Source organism: Geotrypetes seraphini, chromosome 15 (genome assembly GCF_902459505.1).
Source record: "Geotrypetes seraphini chromosome 15, aGeoSer1.1, whole genome shotgun sequence".
Taxonomy (NCBI): Eukaryota; Metazoa; Chordata; class Amphibia; order Gymnophiona; family Dermophiidae; genus Geotrypetes; species Geotrypetes seraphini.
The window spans coordinates 46,921,634-46,945,558 of NC_047098.1; the positions used below are offsets into that span (position 1 = coordinate 46,921,634).

The 23,925-nt window shown below is 44.6% G+C and overlaps 1 protein-coding gene across 10 annotated transcripts in view; it reads right to left on the bottom strand.

The window, feature by feature from the left end:
• The window catches only part of BCAS3 (BCAS3 microtubule associated cell migration factor), a 1,368,214-nt gene that overhangs the window by 1,324,090 nt on the left and 20,199 nt on the right, over nt 1-23,925 (bottom strand). For all 10 annotated transcript variants that reach the window (XM_033921865.1, XM_033921866.1, XM_033921867.1 and 7 more), the window contains 2 exons: nt 16,448-16,502; nt 9,826-9,901 (listed from right to left, as the gene is read on the bottom strand). In XM_033921865.1, coding sequence (XP_033777756.1) covers nt 9,826-9,901; nt 16,448-16,502 — 131 coding nt within the window. The remainder of the gene's footprint in view (nt 1-9,825; nt 9,902-16,447; nt 16,503-23,925) is intronic.

Here is a 23,925-nt window from a genome sequence, read left to right on the forward strand (position 1 = left end):
AGAGCGTCACCAGTGGGGTGCCGCAGGGCTCTGTGCTTGGACCCGTGCTCTTCAACATCTTTATAAATGATCTGGACATAGGTACGACAAGCAAGGTGATAAAATTTGCAGAAGATACGAAGTTATTCAGAGTAGTGAAGACGCAGGGAGATTGCGAAGATCTGCAACGTGACATAATCAGGCTCGAGGAATAGGCATCGACATGGCAGATGAGGTTCAACGTGGACAAGTGTAAAGTGATGCATGTCGGTAACAAAAATCTCATGCACGAATACAGGATGTCCGAGGCGGTACTTGGAGAGACCTCCCAGGAAAGGGATTTGGGAGTTCTGATCGACAAGTCGATGAAGCCGTCCGCGCAATATTCGACAGCAGCGAAAAGGGCAAACAGAATGCTAGGAATGATAAAGAAGGGGATCACAAACAGATCGGAGAAGGTTATCATGCCGCTGTACCGGGCCATGGTGCGCCCTCACCTGGAGTACTGCATCCAGCACTGGTCGCCGTACATGAAGAAGGACACGGTACTACTCGAAAGGGTCCAGAGAAGAGAGACTAAGATGGTTAAGGGGTTGGAGGAGCTGCCATACAGCGAAAGATTAGAAAACTGGGCCTCTTCTCCCTCAAACAGAGGAGATTGAGAAGGGAAATGATCGAAACATTCAAGGTACTGAAGGGGATAGACTTGGTAGTTAAGGACAGGTTGTTCACCCTCTCCAAGGTAGGGAGAACGAGAGGGCACTCTCTAAAATTGAAAGGGGATAGATTCCGTATGAACGTAAGGAAGTTCTTCTTCACCCAGAGAGTGGTGGAAAACTGGAACATTCTTACGGAGTCTGTCATAAGGGAAAACACCCTCCAGGCATTCAAAACAAAGTTAGACAAGTTCCTGCTGAACAAGGTCGTACACTGGTAGGGCTAGTCTCAGTCAGAGTGCTGGTCTTTGACCAGAGAACCGCCACGTGAGCGGACTGCTGGGCATGATGGACCACTGGTCTGACCCAGCAGCGGCAATTCTTATGTTCTTAACTTTCCTTTGGTTTGCATGCACTTACAGCACAGCCTGTTCCAGTGCTAGGGCACTGGGTCACCAACGGGTCTCTGTGCTGGCTGGAGAGTGTGCTTTGTGTGCTGGAACTGGTAATTAATAAACCCTCAGTCTCACCACAAGGTTAACACAAAGCTCCCTACTCTCACTGGGCTTATGCTAGCTCTTCCCCTACTTCAAAAGGGAGAAACCTTCCACTGCTTTCAGTCACTTGTAATCCACAGTCTTTTGCAAGGGTTACCAGCAGGTAAAAAGAAAGTCTTTTCACTTCACAAAACAAAACTTTAGCTGTGTTCTAAAGCAAGAACTCAATTTCCACTTGCCTTAACTGGCAGCAAACTTCCATATCTTACTGCTCCTGGTTTGGCAGGCTGTGTACAACTCTACTTCCATGGGCTAGTTTACCGGGCTCTCTGAATCTGTGACCTCTTGTCCAGCTTCCTCCAGCTCCATAGCTATCAGCTGCTAAATTCCGAGCCCCGAGAGCTCCCTGCACTATTACTGTCGTGCATTCCTCCCGTCTAACAGCTCTGCCTTAGCGTTTAAAAAGTTACTACCATGCCCCAAACCTTCAGGTGCAGGTGTTACTCTAGGTACTCTGCAACTCCTTCCTTGGTGACTGAAGGAATAGCTTTTACTGTGATGTGTGTTCTGTGCTAAAGGCAAGTCTGCACTCTTACTCCTGCTAGAGGTTCTGGAAGGAACAACTTCAAATCTTGAAATGTGCATTTTTTACTGTGGTTCATAGTTCATGTTAGACTCAAATGACTTCTCTGTTACTGCGACACTGCTAGCAGGCATAGGCAGCATACCACAATATACTGCCAAATAATAGTTATCCTCTTAGCAATTTGCAACAACAGTAAATAGATACAAAGAAAAAGCAAAGGTTGCAAATTATTCGAAGTCCGAGTTCTAAGAAGAAAAAATATTGTGGTTTCAGCTCACACTGGCTTGCCGCACTGGTCCTCCATGTTCCTCGAATTATTCAGCTTCCACAGGCATCAGTAAAAAGTTTTGAGACTTTTCCTAAATTTTGAAAATGAAGGTTCTAATTGCAGATACATTGGAAAGGAGTTCCAAAGAGTAGAACTAGTTAAACTAAACATAGAATCTCAGATGATGTCCAAGTAAATGTGTCAGTAAGAGTATAACTAAACAATTTTGTTGAGTGGAACGCAATATTCTAGAGGTCCTGAGTACTGTATATACTTGAATATAAGCCACCCCGAATATAAACCGAGGTAACCTTCCCCCCCCCAAAGGAGAAAAAAGGTTGACAAATATATAAATCGGGGGTTAATATTCAAGTGCCCTGCCAGGCTCTGCACCCAGCCCCCCTCCCTTCCTGCCTTGCCAGGCTCTGCACCTTGTCCTTCCCTCACTCCCTGCCAGGCTTTGTAACCTGTCCCCCCTCCCTCCCTGCCAGGCTCTGTACCCTGTCCCCTCCTCCAATCCTGCCCTACCAGACTCTGCACCCAGCCCCCCTCCCTCTCTGCCAGGTTCTGCAGCCTCTCCCCACTCCCTCCTTGCCAAGCTCTGTTCCTTGTCCCCCTGTTTCCCTGCCCGGCTCTGCACTCTGTACCCTCTTCCTCCTTCCCTCCTGAAGCCTTGCAGGCTACCACTGGACCTGCCGTAAGACCTGATGATCTAGAAGTGAACCAGAGCAAGAGTGGTGGCCTGAGATAGGAGGGATCCTTCGCGCCTCCTGTTCCAGCTGACTGTTAAACCCTCCCTCCTGTCTCCCCCATGTACCTTTAAATCCCCGGTGATCCAGCGATGAACTGGAGCACAAGCAGCCTTCCCGCGCTCTTCCCCATGCACAACCACTAGTGATTGGCTGCTGTGAGTTCTTGTGGGCTTCAGTGCATTTGCCACCGAAACTGCCCCCCCCTCCAGCCACATGTATAGTCTGTACTGCATGTATAGCCCCATGTATAGCCAGCTACTGTATGTTTAGCTTACCACTGCATATATAGCCTGCATTGCCCATCACTGTTACCACATGTATAGCCTGCTACTGCTTGTACAGTCTAGTTACCACCGTTCCCCAGCTAAGCACCACCTCTCTTTCTATCTTACTAGTAACAAATGCTAAGCTCCACCTCAGTCTGTATCTCACTATTAGCAATTATTAAGTCCCACCCGTTTGTATCTCACTAGAAACAACTGGGTGCAAATTCTTCTTCAGTTTTGTCCCTCTCCCGTTTTCACTCAGTCCTCACTCGACTCAACTCTCCTCCCTCCTGCCTCTCAAACTCCAGCCCAACCTCCTCTCATTGGTTCTCCTTGATTCCCACCATGAAGCCACCTTTCTGGCTCCTCCTCCTCCTCCTCTGCTCTTTCACCAACATTTCTCACTGCCAAAAACCTCTCCCCCCCACCCTTCCCAACTCCACATACTCCAACAACACCCGCCCTGGCCTCAGAATCCCCGCACTAGTACGTACCAGAACCCATCCCTTCAAAAAACACCAAGGAGTTAACCACACCTCTCTAAAGCCTGTTCCTCCAGCCAACCTACCCAATCTTACCTCTGCCTCTCTCACCCCAGTCCCAACACTCTACTGTAACGCCAGATCTGTCCGAAATAAGACCCAAATACTAAAAGATTTACTCGGAGACTTCGATCCGGGTTTCTTGTGCATCACTGAATCATGGATCGAAAAAGATGATTTTTTCACACAAAACGAACTTTGCCCCCCTAGCTACTACGGCCTCTTCTCTCCCAGAATCAACCGGAAAGGAGGAGGCCTGGCTCTGCTTTACAAATCATTCTTCGATGTCCAACTCCTTGAAAAGGGCAACCATACCTCTTTAGAATTCATGCTAGCTTCAGTCAACGATGAACTTCAGCCCCCTGTTAATTTACCGCCCACCTACCCCCTGGAACAAATCCTCCGAACTCGTTCTCGAGACCATAACAAGGGCCTTCCTAAAATTCCAGAGACTATTGATTCTTGGCAATAAACCTCCACCTAGACGATAACACCAACAAGGATGCAACTGATTTCAAAGACTTCCTCACCTCCTTAGGCTTCACTGCTCCTTCGCCCACCCCTACCCACGATAAGGGGCATACTCTAGACATCATCAGCTTCCTTGACCTGACCGAACACAAAACTTCTGCTGAAGAGGCCCGTTGGGAACATTTCCCCTGGTCTGATCACCTTCTAGGCTCCATCTGCCTTCCCATTTTCATGTCTCACCTTGGCACTCCACCCCGAGCCACTAACTCTATTACCTACCGCAAAAAAATCACGAGTGAATTGTTCTAGTCCCAATTTCTCAACCAACTTCCCCCTTTTCCAAACATGCCGATCCAGATTCCAACTGGCACAACTGGGTAACCCTTTCCGGGACCACTTACCGTGCTCTTGCCCCTTTATCTACTAAACCTATCTCCTATTCCCACAAGGCTCCCTGGTATCTTCCATACCACAGGGAATTGAAGCAGAAATGTCGAGCCCTAGAGCATAAATGGAAAAAATCGAAATCCCCTTCTGACAGACAATCCTGGAGAGACAATATCAAGTTCTATAACACTGTATTAAAAAAAGGAAGAATTTCTATGGAGATAAAATCACCAGATCAAAAAACCAAAATACATTGTTCAACATCTGGCGCAACCTAACCTCAAAAAACGACTCCACCTTTCCCCCTTCCCCCCATCCGCAAACAACCTAGCCAAATTTTTCAATGAAAAGATTACTACCATAAGGAGTTCTTTCCCCCCAGCTGTCTCTTACAATTCTCTGCCTCCCATGACTCCATCCCTATCCCTGCTCATAGATCCTGGCCTGCCTTCGAAATCGTATCCGAACCCCAGATCTCTAAACTTTGTCTCAAACTGAAATCCTGCAAATGCATCCTAGATCCTTTCCCATCCTACCTTTACGAAAACATTCCTGCGCAGGCCATCTCCTCCCTTACCAGTCTTATAAATACTGCTCTACTATCGGGCCTGTTCTCCACAGAAATGGGACACATTGCCTTATCCCCTCTTCTGAAAAAAGCCGATCTCGACCCTTCCTTACCATCGAACTACCGCCCCATAGCAAATATCCCTCTCCTAATTAAACTGCTAGAGGCCATAGTCGCCACCCAGCTCTCTTCTTACCTAGAAAGATTCTCCATTCTCCACCCCTACCAACACGGCTTCAGACCCAACTTCAGCACTGAGTCCCTCCTAGTTTCCCTAATTTCAAAGGTTCAACAACTACATTCTCGTAACAAATTCGCTGTTCTTTTACAATTCGATCTTTCTGCAGCTTTCGATGTTGTCCACCACGACATATTACTTTATCAACTTTCCGAGATAGGATTTGACTCCACCGTCCTAAAGTGGTTCTCAAACTTCCTTCGCTCTCGCTCCTACACTGTCAACACAAATGGCACCATGTCCGTACCTTGGACACCATCTTGCGGTGTCCCTCAGGGTTCACCCCTATCCCCTATTCTCTTTAACATCTACATGTCCTTCCTGAAGCTCCTCCAACTTTCCCCCCTTGAAACAATCTACACATACACTGATGACATCCTTGTCCTCCTTGAAACAGACCAGAATCTCACCAACCTCCACGAGAACATTACATCTTGCATAATGAGACTCCACTCCTGGTCCCTCTCGGTACAGATGAAACTAAATAAATCAAAAACAAAATTACCCTGGCTCGGCCCAAAGTTAGAATACCTGCCCACCATCTTCACACTACCCACAGGCGCTGCTCTGCACCTTGAGTTCTCAAATAAGTTCCTTGGCATCACTATTGATTCTTCTCTCTCCCTCAACGACCACCTCAACTCCTTGGCAAAATCACACTTTTTCAGCCTCCACATGCTGAGGAAAGTACGATCCTACTTTCGCCAAAAACCATTTCGCCGTCCTTGTCCAATCCATCATCCTCTCCAAACTTGACTACTGCAATGCCATTTACTTATGCCTAACAAAAAAAAAGTATTCAAAGACTCCAGCTTATCCAGAATACTGCAGCCAAGTTGATCTTTGCAAAATGCAAATCTGACCATGTCTCCCCACTCCTGTCCAATCTTCACTGGCTCCCAGTGATTTCCAGAATCCATTTCAAATGCTCCTGCCTGGCTTTTAAGATCATTCACGGCATCCTTCCTCCCCTAATCCCACTATTCTTTAACTCCTCGAGTCCTGACTCCACCAGACCCACCCAAAGATATAAACTATCCTTCCCCTCTCTACGCGGTATTCTCTATGCAGGTAAACTGGGAAAATCTCTTCTCTTCAAAATCACAGGTCTCTCTGGAACGACCTTACTATCCCGTTGCGGAACCTGGGCTTTCTCCAACTATTCCACAAGCAACTGAAAACTTGGCTCTTCTCTAACATGTAATTCTATTTTCCCCCTTACTCTTCCATTCTATATATAAGCTCATGTAAACCTTTTCCTTTCTCTTATATTTTAAGTTCTTGTAAACCGTGCCGAGCTCCACTTCCGTGGAGAGGATGCGGTATATAAACTTAAGGTTTAGTTTAGTTTATACATATACACATACAGTATATGCACAATTATAGGGTTATCAGATTTCCTTGTTAAAAAAAGGACGATGACCCATTGCTCCTACCCCATTCAGCCCTCAGTCGCACCCCTTTCTGCCCCCAGCTCCACTCAGCCCCACCCTTGCTTCCACACGAACTTCGTCTCTTCTGCCCTGAACTTAGGGCTATGTCTGGACATAATAACGTCACACATATGCATGCATGCATGTGACATCATCACACTGCATCTGTACATGCTCGGAGGCCCTCCAGACATGGCCCCAAGTTCGAAGCTTTCCAAAACCTGGACAAACTGTCAGGTTTTTGGAAATTCATCCATGCACCCGAAGAGTTTTCCTAGACATCTGGTAACCCTACACAATTATTAGAACTGTACATTTTAATGCAAAGTTTGCAGACACTACGGGTAAAAGACATATTTGGAGGCTCTCAATGTGTGCAATTTTCAGAAAGTCTTTTTCCTCTGGTAAATCAGTATTTACCAGCATGACTGGATTTAAAGCTATCTTCTCTTTAATTACCAAAATCTCAAAGGAGGAACTAAACAACTTGTAGCAATGGCTGAAGCAGTGTACTAATCACCAGGGACGTCATGTTCAAACCCAGTAATGCTACTTGTGATCTTGGGCAAGTTATTTAATCTAGACGCAGACCATTTTTTTTTTTCAGTTTCAACTGAAACTGCCACCAAAACCAAAAGTTCAAATTTGGTTTTAGTAATGTGAACCAATGAAGACTGCTAGGGATTATCAGAACTTGCAGTCTGCAGCATCCTTCTGCTAAACCCATAGTATCCATGCCAGAATATAATTTAAATAATGAAAGACTATTTTACCTCCAAGCAAAATAGCCTCCATGACCATGGACCAAAGCTAATGAAAACAAATTAAAAGCCACAGTGCTTTTACAGTGGCTGACTTTGTGCCATGTTTCAAGCAACAACTAATGTCAAAACTCCACAGAGAGGTTAATTCCTTAAAGAGCTTATCCCAAATTTACCTACTTAAATTCCTGCTAAACTTTTATATCATTTATCACATAAAATATCATAACTGCGTTATTTGCAACTGCAGTACTAAAAATAGATAGAATACAAAGGGTAGCTCCATCCTCCCAGGACAAGCTAACAATTCTTGGTGGTCTAGTGGTGCAGTCAGGGTAAGAGTGATGCCTCGGTCATGGCAGCCATTTTCAGAGAAGGGCCAGAATGGGCATCATTTCCACACCAACTACATCTCCAGATAGGACAAAGCACAAAATTTTCAACTTCCACTGAAAACAGATGGCCATTTTTGGTCAAAACTGAAAACATGACCAGAAATTAAAATAATTTTTCAGCCCAAACCAAAACTGGGCAGAAAAAGGATTTGGGGTCGGTTTTGGCGCCAAAACTAAAAAGATTGGCCTCTAATTTAATCTTCCATTGTCTCGAGTACAAGACTTACCCCCCCCCCCCTCTTTATGAAGCCATGTTAGGATTTTTTATCACAGGCTGCAGCGGTAAAAGCTCTGACACTCATAGATAGTGTGACCATATGGCTCCAGAAAAAAAGGGGACGGATTGAGACATCCGGGTTTTACTTCCATTGAAAGCAACCAAGATGTCTCAATCTGTTTTCCTTACTTCCATTGCTTTCAATGGAAGTAAAACCCGTATGTCTCAATCCGTCCCCTTTTTTCTGGAGCCATATGATCACACTACTCATAGAATTCCTATGATCGTTGGAGCTTTAACTGCTGCAGCCGGTGATAAAAAAAAACCCTAACACGGCTTCATAAAAGGTTAGATTGTAAGTCCTCCAGAGACACAGAATATAACCTGCCTCAAACTATTACTGAAAAAGGTGCAAGCAAAATCCAAATCCCCTGTGTTCCTGAAAGCAGAGTTTGCATTGGGCCCTGCTGCAAAATTTTAAAAATAAAGCCAATTCTTTCACAAATAGAATACACCGGGCACTTCAACAGGATTAGTCTTCAGATAACTATTTTCTGCTTTTGCCAAGGAAAGTAAAACCTGGCTCCAAGCTATTTAGTAGAACATTTTTTATTTAGTAGACCCCACTCACTTGTTGCGTGCCCCTACGCTTTTCACATTTAAATCAGTGGGAGGCTGTTTATATAGACAGGTACTTGGAACAAACAATTTCATCTCAGGCTGTGTGTTAGCAATCAGAACTGCCTCCTTTAATTACAGTTTCTTACCTTATTTACATTAAAGAAAAATGTTTAAAACTTTGTGCTGTAAATTTTTTTGGAGATTGATTTTATGGTTTTAGAATAACTTAAGGCTTCTTTTACAAAGCAGCACGGCAAACACGCCATCGTCCATTAATTCCTTATGGACGTTGGAGCAATTGCTGCTGCCGCAGCCACTAGCATGGCTTTGTAAAAGGGGAGGAGGGGTTAGTATAGCATGGTTTTCATTTGGTGTTGTATAATTCTGTATTGAAGTGTTGTAATTCAACAAAGAAAAATGGGGAGACCCAATGATCCACAGTGAAAACGATCCACCGATGAAAACAAAAACAAAAACTGTGGATACAGATGTTCTGGAGATAATTTATTAAACACTGACATATAAAACCATGAAAATTGGACTGAAAACATTTTTTGCTACTTCAGCTTGTCTGCAGTGTTCTTTGCTCACATGTTTAAAGACAATAGACTGTTTTCAGTCCAATTCTTTATATGTGAGGTTGTAAACCACTGGACCCCTGAGGAAGGCATGTTCGACGAAACACTGTGTAGGGTCTGGTTGGATTTTTATCACAGTATTTTTTATCATTGTACTTTTTTAATTGAATTTTCATGGTTTTATATGTCAGTGTTTAATAAATTATCCCCAGAACATCTGTATCCACAGTTTTTTGTTTTCATCGTTGAATTGTAATTCACCAATATTGTACAGTTCTCTTATGTTAACCACATTGAACTGGAAGTTATTGCGGGATATAAATAAAGATTTATGTTTTATTTTGACCAATTCAATAAAAGCATACATACATCATCTTCAGTCCAAAGTTCCTCTAAATCAACTTAAAAACTAAGGGCTCCTTTTACAAAGGTGCACTAGCGTTTTTAGCACACGCACCGGATTAGCGCGCGCTAGCCGAAAAACTACCGCCTGCTCAAGAGGAGGCGGTAGCGGCTATCGCGCGTGGCATTTTAGTGCACGCGCCTTCATAAAAGGAGCCCTAAATTACCCTTCTAGAAGCTGTGCAAGAATTAAAGAAGCAAGACATACCATTCAGATCGCAGTTCTCAAATCTCACCCAGACAATCTTTTCTTTTTCTTCCATTGGTGGTGTTCCACTGTAAGCCTAAACAATGAACAAAATTCATTATTTTTTTTTTTTTTTTAAAGAGAAAACTGCACTTTCTGCAGACTAGACAAATCTCAAATTTCATGTTACAAACTCTGGTATTTAAATTAAAATGTACATTAAGGGCTCCTTTTACAAAGGTGCGCTAGCGTTTTTAATGCACGCACTGGATTAGCGCATGCTATAGAGTGCGCTAATTGAAAATCTACTGCCTGCTCAAAAGGAGGCAGTAGCGGCTAGCGCGCGCTATTCAACGCATTAAGGCCCTAGTGCGGCTTTGTAAAAGGAGCCCTAAGTGATGCTGAATACATGTATTGCTCAGTTACTATTTCCATCAATTCAGTTTAGGCTTCCTGAATATAGCTTAAGAACATAAGAACATAAGAAGTTGCCTCCACTGGGTCAGACCGAGGTCCATCTCGCCCAGCGGTCCGCTCCCGCGGCGGCCCATCAGGTCTGCGACCTGTGAAGTGGTTTCTGTCCACTTCTATAACCTACCTCAAGTTATATCTGTACCCTTCAATCCCCCTATCCTCCAGGAACCTATCTAAACCCTCCTTGAACCCCTGTACAGAGTTCTGGCCTATCACATCCTCCGGAAGCGCATTCCATGTGTCCACCACCCTCTGAGTAAAAAAGAACTTCTTAGCATTTGTTCTAAACCTGTCCCCTTTCAATTTCTCCGAGTGACCCCTAGTTCTTGTGGCTCCCCACAGTTTGAAGAATCTATCCTTATTCACTTTCTCTATGCCCTTAAGGATTTTGAAGGCTTATCTGGACAATGGCTGAAAATCACCACTATCTGGATAATTTTGACTTTTGCCCCTTCACTTCAGAGAGATTAGGGCTGTATGTTGATTAAAATTTTAATTCCGGTACAATAGGTGAAACATTCTAGACCAAGGATCTCAAAGTCCCTCCTTGAGGGCCACAATCCAGTCGGGTTTTCAGGATTTCCTCAATGAATATGCATTGAAAGCAGTGCATGCAAATAGATCTCATGCATATTCATTGGAGGAAACCTGAAAACCCGACTGGATTGCGGCCCTCAAGGAGGGACTTTGAGACCCCTGTTCTAGACCATAGGGTTATTTCCTCATACTTACATGATGCAGAAAGAATTCATTCCAGATTTTTCACTCTGCCTCCAGTGTACTTCACAGACTAGTTTAGCGCCCTCTACAGTCTTTCCTTCTGCACGCATGTCTGAAGCTGCTCTCCTCAATTTATTGTTTTTAATTCGACGTAGTTCCATCACTTTTGCAGGTATTTTCACGTTTGAAGGGAATTTGAAGCTCTACCTGCTTGAGAATTCACAGACTTTGGTCTGTAGCTGACAGGCCAATCTCTTTTTGGATACCTGTTAGCCAGTCTGCATAGTGTTCCTTGGAGGGTTGTCCCTAAACTAATCTCACCTTATGTTAAGTGGGGATCGAGCGCAGACTGTTTGGCATGCTTAGGGGGCTCAGCAGTGTCCCGCAGGGTGCCGGCTGCATTTTCACGCTTCTGCTCGTCCTGGTGCACATCCTGTGGTCCACAGGGGTGGAGGCATAGTCAGACAGTGGAGTCTGACCGTCAACCCGAAGATCAGCTTTGAGAAAGTATTCCCAGCATTGTGGCAGTAAATTCTGAATGGGCTACTAAAAAGAGCTGGAAGCAGGTGCAGCACATAAGAACATAAGCAGTGCCTCTGTTGGGTCAGACCAGAGGTCCATCATGCCCAGCAGTCCACTCACGCGGCGGCCCATCAGGTCCTGTATAGTAATTCTCTATCCGTACCCTTCAATCCCCTTTTCCTTCAGGAAATCATCCAATCCCTTCTTGAAACCCAGTAGCGTACTCTGTCGTATCGCACCCTCTGGAAGTGCATTCCAGATGTCCACCACCCTTTGGGTGAAGAAGAACTTCCTAGCATTGGTTCTGAATCTGTCCCCTCTTAATTTTTCCGAATGCCCTCTCGTTCTTGTAGTTTTTGAAAGTTTGAAAAATCTGTCCCTTTCTACTTTCTCCATGCCCTTCATGATCTTGTAAGTCTCTATCATGTCCCCTCTAAGCCTCCGCTTCTCCAAGTAAAAGAGGCCCAGTTTCTCTAATCTTTCCGCATATGAAAGGTTTTCTATACCCTTTATCAGTCGCATTGCTCTCCTCTGAACCCTCTCAAGTATCGCCATATCCTTTTTAAGGTACGGCGACCAATATTGGACGCAGTACTCCAGATGCGGGTGCACCATCGCCCGATATAACGGCAGGACAACATCCATCGTTCTGGTTGTAATACCTTTCTTGATAATACCTAGCATTCTGTTCGCCTTCTTAGAGGCCGCTGCGCACTGTGCCGACGGCTTCATGGTTTTGTCCACCAATACTCCTAAGTCCTTCTCTAGGCTACTTTCACCCATTACTAGCCCTCCCAGCTGTATATCGGGTTTCTGTTTCCTACATGCAAGACTTTACATTTCTCTACATTAAACTTCATCTGCCATTTATTTGCCCACTCTCCCAGTTTGTTCAGGTCCCTTTGTAAATCTTCACAGTCCTCTTTATTCCTAACCCCACTAAAAAGTTTTGTGTCGTCAGCGAATTTTATAACTTCGCACTTCAGCCCTGTTTCTAGGTCATTTATGAATACATTGAACAGCAGTGGTCCGAATACCAACCCCTGCGGAACACCACTCGTGACCCTTCTCCAGTCTGAGTAGTGGCCCTTTACTCCTACCCTTTGCTTCTTACCCGCCAACCAATTGAGCTTTTTAAGCGTAGCACAGCGGGTGCAGGTGTCAGCCCGATGCTCTGGACCCAAGCACTGCAGGCACCAATTGTGCGGGTCATTGAGAGAGATCGGGCGTGCACACCGCTGGCACTTCTTAAAACCCGGTTGAGGGGGCATGAAGGGAAATACGGCCTCCGCAAAATCAAAGCCGGAGGCCTGTATGGTGACAACAGGCCCCGCCGGGGCCGGCTCGAAAAAATAATGAAAACTCGATGAGTTTTTTTTTTTTTTTTGAAAAGAAAATTAAAGGAAAAAATAGAAGAAAATTGAAAAAATACACGAGCGGGAAGGCAAACTAAATAATTTCAACAGCCGTTGAAACACATGCCACTTCTTCGCTCCGCGGAAACGAAGAAACTGGGGACCACGCACTCCTCCGTCGGGCGGGAAGGCACTCGCGCATGCGCGGTGCAGCCAATTAGAACTTTCTAGTAAAAAGTGTCCGTACCGGGGCTCCGTCGGTGACGTCACCCATACGTTAAGAATATGCAGCCTGCTTGTCCTGGGATAAAAGAGCTTACCAGGGTAAGTGCATAATCTCTTTACCAAATGATTAAAGTTTTTAATTGTGCAATTAATGGCATAAAGTGCCACCCTCACATTTCCTTCTGTATATTGTAATATATACATAGCAGACGTAAATTCTCAAAATTGACACATTTCAATTCAATTGTCCCACAGAAAGCCGATATATCAAATCCCATTACCTCCCTTACTAAACTAAAAATAAAATCATTTATCTTACCTTTATTATCTGGTGATTTTATCTTTCTAATCATCTCGTTCTGCATCTCTGGCTCTGCTTCCCTGCTGTCTATTCACTCTTTCTCTTTCTGTCCTCTTTACTTCCTGTCCTATATCCTTCCCTTCCAGGTACCCTCTCTTCTCTTTTTTCTTCCCTCCCCTCCCTCTCCTTACCACTCTGTGCTTACCATTTTTTGTCTACAATCCTCTGTCACCATATCCCTTGTTTTTCACATCCATATTTCCAAAATCTAGTCCTCTCAAAGATCACCCTACCCCCATCTGCACCTCTTTCTCCCAGCAAATGATCCTCTCCTCCCTCCCTGGGTATCTCTTTCTCTCTCCTCCCTGCCTCCCTCCCTCTATGGTTGGGTAGCTATCCTTCCTTTCTCTCTCCCTCCCTCTGTGGTCAGGTTAGGTTGGTTGCTCCCTTTCCTTCCCTCCCTCTAACTAACCTTTTTTATAGCCTGCCAGCAGTGCAAGCAATTAAAGTAGAGCGCTACTGGCAGATTCACTGGCTCCACAGCCTCTCATGATCTCTTCAGTCCCTGCTACACTGGAACAGCTGATGTAACTTCCTGTTCCAGTGTTGCAGGGAGTGAAGAGAATGCAAGAGGATAGAGCTGGCGAGGCTGCCATAAGTGCTCTACTTTAATCACTAGCACTGCCAGTAAAGAGGGAGGGAGGGAAGGGATATAGTGGACAATGGTGGGCAGTGGCAGCGGCAGGTGGCTGTATCCTGCAACACCGGAGTAGATGATATAACTTCCTGTTCCAGTGTAGCAGGGATTGAAGAGAAAGCAAGAGACAAGATGGCGAGCCTGCAGGCAGTGCTCTGCTTTTATTGCTAACACTGCCGGCAGGCTATAAAGGGTTAGATAGAGGGACAGCGGGATTATAGTGGACAGCAGCAGAGCCAAGGAGATAAAGGGCCGTTAACTGTGCAGCCCTATACATTAAATGTGCAGCCCTAACAAAGACTATATTAGCAGAATATCCCTTCTTCTCTCTTCCAGTCTTCACATAAGAACTTAAAAATTCTGAGGTAGTTGCAGAGTCAGTATGAATAAGACAGAAGTCCTAAATGTTAATTTGATTTGTGCTTGAGTTCCGAGTTTGCAGAAACACTTTCCTTGGAAAAGTGTCAATCTGATGTTTGGGGATCTAGATAGAGCACCCCGTCGTTATGAAGGGGAGTACCTCAATGGAAAGTTGTTGTTTTTTTTAAACCCTGTCGAACTGATGAAAAGAAAAAGAAAATATATATAGAAAAAAAAAGACGCGAGGCAGAAAGGCAAGTAAAAATTGAACAGAGTTCAGGAGAAAACAAATTTCTTCACTCCATGGAAAACAAAGAAATGGGGAGCCTTGCGCCTCAGTAGACGAGAAGGTACTTGCGCATGTGTGGTGTGGGTAGTCGAAGTTTTTCAAACTTATATGACAGTTTACTTGTTAGACTGTCCGTATCAGGCTCCATGGATGACGTCACCCATATGTGAGAATATGCTGCCTGCTTGTCCTAGGATAACCAACATTTCTCTCTCTCTCATCCCCCAGATCATATGCAGCATCTTTCACCACTGCCAACCAGCCTCATGCTCAACATTTCTCCTTCTATCACCCCTCTCCAGCACATGCCACATCGTTCCCTCCATCACTATGTCAACATTCTTCCCTCTTGCAACCCTTTCAATCTGTCCCACTGTTCCCTCTCCATGACCATATCCAACATTTCTTCCTCTCATCCTTCTCGTCCCCATGCATCTCTATCTCACTCTCTCTATACCCAACAATTTTCCTCTTTCTTCCTTTCCCCATGTGCACCATCTCTTTCCTTCTCACTCACACACTCATGTCCAACAATTCTCCCTTTCTATTCCCTCCCTTCTGTGTTCCAAGTTCATGCCCCTCCCTTCCTCCATCCACATGCATCTTTTCTCCTCTTCCCCTTCCAGCCATGTGCATCTCCTCTATTTCCTTCCATTCCACTTTATCCATGTGCACCTCCTTCCTCTCTCTTTTTTTCCTCTTCATCCATGTGCATATCTTCCCTTTCACTTCAGTTCCCCTTCCCTCTCCTTCATCCATGTGCATTTCCTCCTCTTTCTTCCCTTCCTCTCCATCCTATAAGAAGAATATCCCTTCTCCCCCATCCATGTCCAGCATTTCTCCACCATCCATGTCCAGCATTTCTCCACACCCATCCAGCCAGCCAGCTTTACCAATTCTCTACATTTCCCCACTTCCCTCAGTCCAACATCGCTCCCTCTCTCCTCTCCCCCCCCCCAAGCAGGTCCATCATTTCTCCTCCTCTAACCTTTCTCGTTCTGCCACTGCCTGACCCAGAATCTGGAGTCCACACTGGGCCCAGCACCGGCGCTAACTTCAACAAAAAGCCTTCACATCCATGTGTGGGAAAGGCCCTGTCGGCTCCACCCACTTTGACATGTTTGCATCAGAGGGGTATCATGAGCGGATAGACTTGAAGGCTCTGCATCAGTTAAGCTAGCACCAGTGCTGGGCCTTGTATAGACTCTGGACTCCCTGACAGGCAGTGGGAGGATGGCAGAAGACGGAGGGCTCTTCGTCGCTGGAGTTAGCTTGGTGTTGCCTGTAGGGCCATCCCAGCTAACCTGGAAGGCTTCCCTCCGACATCAGCTCTGACGGGTCAGCTTTGCTGGAGGGGGCATGCTGCTGGAGGAAGGGGTGGGAGATACATGCCACGTACCCCCTACAAGCAGCTCATACTATGTGTTGAGAAACACTGCACTATACTGTATATTCTTATGAGCAATTCATCTCAGATGAAAGCAGGATGGAAAGACAAGTATAGGAAGCTAAATAGAAAACTGAAACACACACATCTAACTTTGAGGGTTCCATCCTCACCCTCCCATAAACAAAACCCAAAACTAAAACAAATATAATAAAAATAAAAAGCATTTGATATGTAAAGAATATAGTGAGTGTCTAACAGCATTAACTAGAAAGTGTACCTCCTTCCATCTGGTAACACTGCAGGCACTCACCTGTGGCACTACATCCTGGAGAAATGTAACAACACTTTCCATGTAAGACTGCTCCCTGAAAGGATAGAAAAAACAGTAACCATAAATCAGTTTTTGGGTGGCTCTGATGGAAAAAAAATGAAAAAAAGAAAAATCACAATAGGGGAAAATCAATGTTATGAATGAAACATATCCCAGACAGCTAATGTTCCATACAGTACAGACACATATCCAGACTCATTCAGAAACCAGGTAACTCAGCAATAACCTTACAAATACCGACTATCAGGAGGCTATATCCCCCTTGAACAACAGATTACTCCCTCAACTCCTTTCCTCCCTGACTGCCACCCAACTATTAAACATCTTGGCCAATAAAATCAGCTAAAACTGGGGAGAAGCACTTTACTGGAGGCGATCTGTGTCGGAGAGAGGGGCTGTTTCCTATACTACCTGCTTTTCCTGCCCCGTGCAGCATTTATTTGAAGTCCTCCAAGTGCCACGATTGGACAGGCACATCATCGGAGGCCCTATAATAGCCTTTTCTTTTTTTCTTTATGGCCAGCGAAATAAGTGCCTTCATTTTTGAAGGCAGTGCTTCCTCCAGGCTAAATCTTTAGCCAATTCCAAAAAAGTAAGCTTCAGGCATTAGTCCCTGTACCTTCTCTGCTGCTCTGCCAATGCACCCTCTCCCCCCCATCTCTTTCCTGTAAATTTGTAGACACTTTGTCAAAGATTAATGCAGGATGACATCATATAAATTGGAAACAATGGACCAGCAATTTACAGCACTCACCACGGAGCTTCAGAAAGTACAGCAAGTATTATGTACATGGACATATTGTAAACCGCCTAGGAATTAGACGGTATAAAATTAAAATAAATAATAATAAATGAAGAAAATATACATACTCTCTCCTAGAACAGCAGCTAAAGACCTGACTCACTGACATTGAGACTAAACTTGAAGATCTTGAAAACAGATCACGATGTAACAATCTTAAGGAGAATTGGCTTCTTGAGTCCATGTCTGATCGGGATAAACAAAGCTCCATGGCTCTCTGCTTCCCTTCAGCTTACTGACATCGCAGGACTCCTGCAGATTGAGAAAGCTCACAGATTGGGGCAAAAATGTGAGCCTACCAATAGGCCACAAGTGGCCATCTTTAGAGTACTAAATTACTATCACAAAATTGAAATATTGCAAGCCCTGAGGAATGGGAAACTGCTACAACATAAGAATAGAAAGATTTTATGCATCCAAGATTATTCAAACCCAGGTATCACAAGCGCACTGGAATTTCTCACCTCTCTGTTCACCCATTATACAGAGGCAAATCTGTTTCACTCTTAAGTACCCAGTGAAATTGAATATTTTACACAGAGGTACTGCACATTATTTTGAAGAAGTAGATTCAGCCACTAAGTTCACAGATAAAATGAATGTATCAACCAGAGGACCCCCATCTTGAACATCATTCTCTGCCTCATTACAGCTTTGCTGCAATAATGGCGGAGAGGTCTAGTTCACAAGTCTGTCTGACTCATAAGTACACTGAAATTAACTCAAAAGATCTTTTTTGGCCTCCCTATATACAGCACTGGCAAAGGACACACAGAGTGGTAAGGTTTACCTGTCTAGTCCAGAACTAACACAGATCTCTTCCTCAGACTCTACCAAATTGGATGCCCCATTCTCTATTGGTGAAGTTGAGTGGGCAAACCAACATAGTTCGTTGGGTAAGACTCCTAGGTCCAGATGAGCTCTGCAGTGAGTTTATAAATTATTAAGAGAAGAAGCAGCAAGATTCTGGAGAAAGTTTGAGGACAGAAAGTTCTGGAGTGTTGAAATTGAGAAAAGAGCCTTCCATCTCTGCCTGCAGTGTTTACAGATTTCACTCCCCTCACCTGGTATGGAATGAGGTATATTAGCCAGCTGTGCTATACAGTGAGCAAGTTATGGGGAAACGAAGGGGATATATGAAAAAACTTGCTGTATCTGTATCAGTGATTAAAGGTCTTATGGACATTTGACTGGAATTACTCAAACAGTAAGTACTTTTTCACCCTCTCTCTCTTAAAATGGGTTATCCCCTCCACTCCTGCCTGCATTTGTAAATATTCAGGTGGAGTCTGTACCTAATGGTTTGCAGGAGAAACCTGAAATAGTGCAAAATACCACTATAGCATCTCAAGGGACTGATAACTTAGCTAAATTGTAAATCGGTCTATGCTCTTAATACGTGGGATGGGCCCTTTATGCATTCCCTTACACAACTTCTTCACCAGGACCTTCCAGTGGTGTTAGGGGAGATTTTAATCAGCTTTTTGACCCTACATTAGATAACTCTCATCTCCAATAGGGGACTCCCCTTGTTTTCTTCTTCTATGTCACTCATCGATGTGTGGCGGGTGTTACGCCCTGGAGGCAGAGAATACACTCATACGTCTAGTGCCCATGCAACTCAGTTCCGTATTGATTATTGGCCGATTACAGATTCCTTGTTTTCTCAGGTTTGCTCAGTGGAGATTGGGGGCTATGATGTATCTGATCATGCTATGATTGTTCTTATTTTGGAGTTTCCTGGGGATACCCCTAGAGGTTTTCAGAGGTGGTTTCCTCTCTTGTTGTATTCTGACCAGGAGTTCCATCAATTCTTAGTTTCCAAATGGAAGGATTATGCTTTTCATAATGCCTGTCATAGGGACAACCCGATTCTCTACTGGGAAGCGACTAAAGCTGCCTTGCGGGGGTGGGGGGGAGACCCTAGCTTACTCGAGTCGAAAGAAAATACAGTGGGACCATCAGGTGCTCTGGCTGGTGCGTCAGGTTCAAGATGACCGCCGGTGCTATGGGGAACATCCCACGGGAGTCAATAGAGTTTTACTATTAGCATCTCAACAGACACTGCAGGCGCTACTGCATGACCGTGCTATAAAATCCTTGGCCTATTATAAATATAAACTGTATTTACATGGAAATAAGAGTGGCAAGTTGATGGCTAATTTAGTTCAGCGGGCCAATGAGTTTTCTCCTATTCTTCAACTTTGCACGGCTGATGGGAGACTTGTTCACAAGGATGATGACTTAGCTGCGGTTTTTCAGCAATACTTTTGGGAGTTGTATGATGCTCCGTCAGTTTCTCCGCTGGTGAGCGATCTCTATTTAGATCAGGTCCCTCACCCAATGGTAACGGAGGCTCAAAACGCACATTTGCAGGCCCCATTCTCAGAGGATGAGTTAATGCTTGTTATTGGCAGTTCCCAGTTGAATAAGGCGGCAGGACACGATGGGTTTCGGAATGAGTTTTATAGAATTTTGCAAGCGGACATCACTCCTGCTTTGGTTAACATGTTTAATGGAGTGGCCCTCTCTTCAGGTGGCTCAGATTGTCGTCTTGCTCAAGCCGGGTAAAGACCCTTCACATGCCTCCTCTTATCGCCCCATTTCACTCTTGAATGCTGAAGCTAAGTTTTTTGCTAAATTATTGGCCAACCGGTTGGCTAGGATTCTGCCCTCGCTCATAGCAGCCCCTCAGGTGGATTTTGTCAAGGGTCGGTCTTCTATTAAGAACCTACGTACTATTCTGGCGTCCCTGGACTGGGTGGAGAGAGAGAGACCCTCTTCTTTGTTGGTGAGTTTCGACGCTAATAAGGCTTTTGATAGAGTGTTGTGGGATTTTCTGTTTTGCACTCTTCAACATTATGGCATGGGTGGATTCTTTAGTGCCGCAGTGGAAGTGTTGTATCATCATCCGCAGGCCACGGTGTTGGTTAATGGGGTTTCCTTGGCAGCATTTCTGATTATGAGGGGTACCCGACAGGGTTGTCCCTTGTCATCTCTCCTTTTTGTGCTTACTTTAGATCCCTTAGTTCGGGAAATAACTGCGAATCCGGAGGTTCGTGGGGCTCATATTGGAGGGCATGAATTTAAACTCTCGGCATTTGCGGACGACTTTGCTCGTTCATTTAACTTCCCCGTGGGAATCATTCCTGACTCTCATGTCGCTTTCCGAAGAATACGGTGATTTCTCTGGCTTTCAGCTTAATTATGATAAATCCATGGCATTGGCTACTGAGGACTCTGTTTGCCTGGAGTGGCCGGGTGCATTTCCTTTACGTTGGGCGGAAGGCTTGTTTAGGTATTTGGGCGTCCAGCTCACTAGACGTGTGGGTTCACTTTATCAGGCTAATGTTGACCCATTGTTGGTCTCTACGAAATGCAGTCTTGCGCAGTTGATGCACCTGCCTCTTTCATTTTATGGTAGGGATCAATTGTTAAAAAATGGTTGTTTTTCCCCACTGGCTGTATATGCTCCAGCTTTTTCCTCTCTGTATTCAGCGATCGGATCTTCAGCAGCTGCATAGGCTGCCGACCCTTTTTTTTTTTTGGCAGGGTAAGAAGTCTGAACTTTCGATTACTTACTTGTTTGGCCCATGGTTGTCCGGAGACCTGGGACTTCCGAATATAGGCAAAGAAAGTTTTTTTGCAGATATGGGACTCCTACATTCAATCGCTATCCTCTAGGTTTGGATAATTTCCTAAAAGAGAAGTCCTAGGATAAACAGCATAGAATATGTTTTACTACTTGGGATCTAGCTAGGTACTTGTGACCTGGGTTGGTCACTGTTGGAAATAGGATACTGGACTTTCCAAAGAAAGGCGATCTGATGTCCTTGATTCAAATGTATTGGTCTTTATTATATTTATAAAGTTCTGTATTTTTACTGAAGTCTGTTATAATTTTGCAATAAACGGATTATACTAAAAATAAAACCATAATGGAATGTGAACCCTATACAGATAAAAAGAGCTGGCCACCAAAAATGAGCTCAAAACAGACAAACTATGAATTAAAAAAAAAAACAAAAACCTGTTAAAAAAACACTAAAGATCCTATAACAAAGCTAAGTAATTCAATTCAGAGCTCCTCTAATAAGAACCTAAGAATTGTCATACTGGGACAGACCAAAGTCAAGTCCAGTATCCTATTTCCAACAGTGACCAACCCAGGTCACAAGTACCTAGCTAGATCCCAAGTACTAAAACATATTCTATGCTGTTTATCCTAGGACTTCTCTTTTAGGAAATTATCCAAACCTTTTTTAAACCCTGCTAAGCTAACTGATTTCACCACATTCTCTGGCAATGAATTCCAGAGTTTAATTACATGTTGTGTGAAGAAATATTTTCTCCTGTTTGTTTTAAATCTACTACTTAGTAGCTTCATCACATGTCCCCTAGTCCTAGTATTTTTTGGAAAGAGTGAACAAGCAATTCACTTCTATCCTTTCCACTCCACTCATTATTTTATAGACCTATATCATATCACCCCTGAGCCGTATCTTCTTCAAGCTGAAGAGCCCTAGCCGCTTTAGCCTCTCCTTATAGGGAAGTCGTCCCATCCCTTTTATCATTTTTCTCACTCTCCTCTATATCTTTTCTAATTCCACTATATCTTTTTTGAGATATGGCGACCAGAACTGCACACAGTATTCAAGGTGCAGCCAAACCATAGAGCAATACAAGCGCATTGCAGGTAGTCGTCGACTTACGACCGCAATCGGTTCCAACTGATAGGTCGTAAGTTGATTAGGTAATAAGTCGGCCTATGTTAATACAGTACCGTATACAGTACTGTACTAACTTTTTTTTACCCTTCCCACCTTTTCCCTGGTGGTCCAGCAGTGTATCCTGCCTGAGCCCCTCCTGCCGATGTCAGAAGCCAGCAGCGCACCCAGGCCTGCACAAGCAGAAGCAAGTTTTTAGAACTCCCGTCCCGCCCTATGCTGCTGACTGAAACACTGCCCTAAGTGCCACAAGTCCCGTGAGAACTGGCGGCAGTGTTTCAGTCAGTGGCACAGGCGGGAGTTCTAAAAGCTCACTCCTGCACGTGCCGGCCCGGGTGCATTGTTGGCTTCTGGCATCGGCAGGAGGGGCTCAGGCAGGATACACCGCTGGACCACCAGGGAAAAGATACGCTAATTAGTATGGGCTGGGGAAACACGTGGTAAAATCGAACGGTCGCATAGGTCATAAATTGATGCCTGCTTGTATAACATTTTCATCTTTGTTTTCCATTCCTTTCCTGATAATTCCTAACATTCTATTTGAATAGAAGGAGACATACTAAGATGGATAAGCAAATGGCTGGAGAACAGAAGGCAGAGAGTGGGCATAAATGGGAAATTCTCAGACTGGGAGACTGTGACTAGCGGTGGGCCCCAGGGCTCATCTTATTTAACATCTTCATAAATGACCTGGAGGATGGAACATCCAGTGAGATCATCAAGTTCGCAGATGACACAAAGCTATGCCGGGAAATCAAATCACAGAAGGACAACGAGGAACTCCAGAGCGACTTGAGCCGATTGGAAAATTGGGCAGATAAATGGCAGATGAAGTTTAATGTAGATAAATGCAAAGTCATGCACTTAGGAAGAAAAAATAAGGAACACAAGTACAGTATGTCAGGTGCAACTCTGGGAAAAACCGAACAGGAAAGGGACCTGGGCGTATTAATCGATAGGACCCTGAAGCCGTCAGCGCAATGCGTGGTGGCAGCGAAAAAAGCGAATAGAATGCTAGGCATGATAAAGAAGGGAATCACGAGTAGTTCGGAGAAAGTAATACTACCACTTATAGAGCGATGGTCAGACCACACTTGGAATACTGCGTCCAACATTGGTCTCCATACCTATAGAAGGATTTAAAAGTACTCAAGAGGGTGCAGAGATGAGCAACTAAGCTAATAAAGGGCATAGAGAACTTGGAATATGAGGAACGACTTAAGAGACTGGGATTGTTCTCCCTTGAGAAGAGGAGACTGCGAGGGGATATGATCGAGACTTTCAAAATACTGAAAGGATTCGACCAAATAGAGCAGGATAAAAAACTATTTACAATGTCCAATGTGACAAGGACAAGAGGACATGGACTAAAGCTAAGGGGGGACAGGTTCAGGACAAATATCAGGAAGTTCTGCTTCACGCAACGAGTGGTGGAAACCTGGAATGCTCTCCCAGAAGAGGTAATTGCGGAATCCACCGTTCTAGGGTTTAAGGGCAAGTTAGATGTACACCTCCTTATGAGTGGCTTAAGGTGACATAGGTAAGGGTAAACTAGATGCGCATCTCTTATGAGAAGCTTAGAGTGATATGGGGACTAATACTATGCCAGGGTACACCTGACGGGGCCTCCGCGTGTGCGGATCGCCGGACTTGATGGACCTAGGGTCTGTTCCGGAGATGGCACTTCTTATGTTCTTAGCAGCCACCACACATTGAGCCGAGGGTTTCAACGTATCCTCAACAATGACACCTAGATCCTTTTCCTGGGCAGTGATTCCTAACACAGAACCCAGCATCAAATAGCAATAGTTTGGGTTCCTCTTTCCTACATGCACCACAGAAACATAGAATATGATGGCAGAAAAGGGCCGACGGCCCATCAAGTCTGCCCAATCATGATCCCTTCCACCCTCGAGAAAGTATCCTCT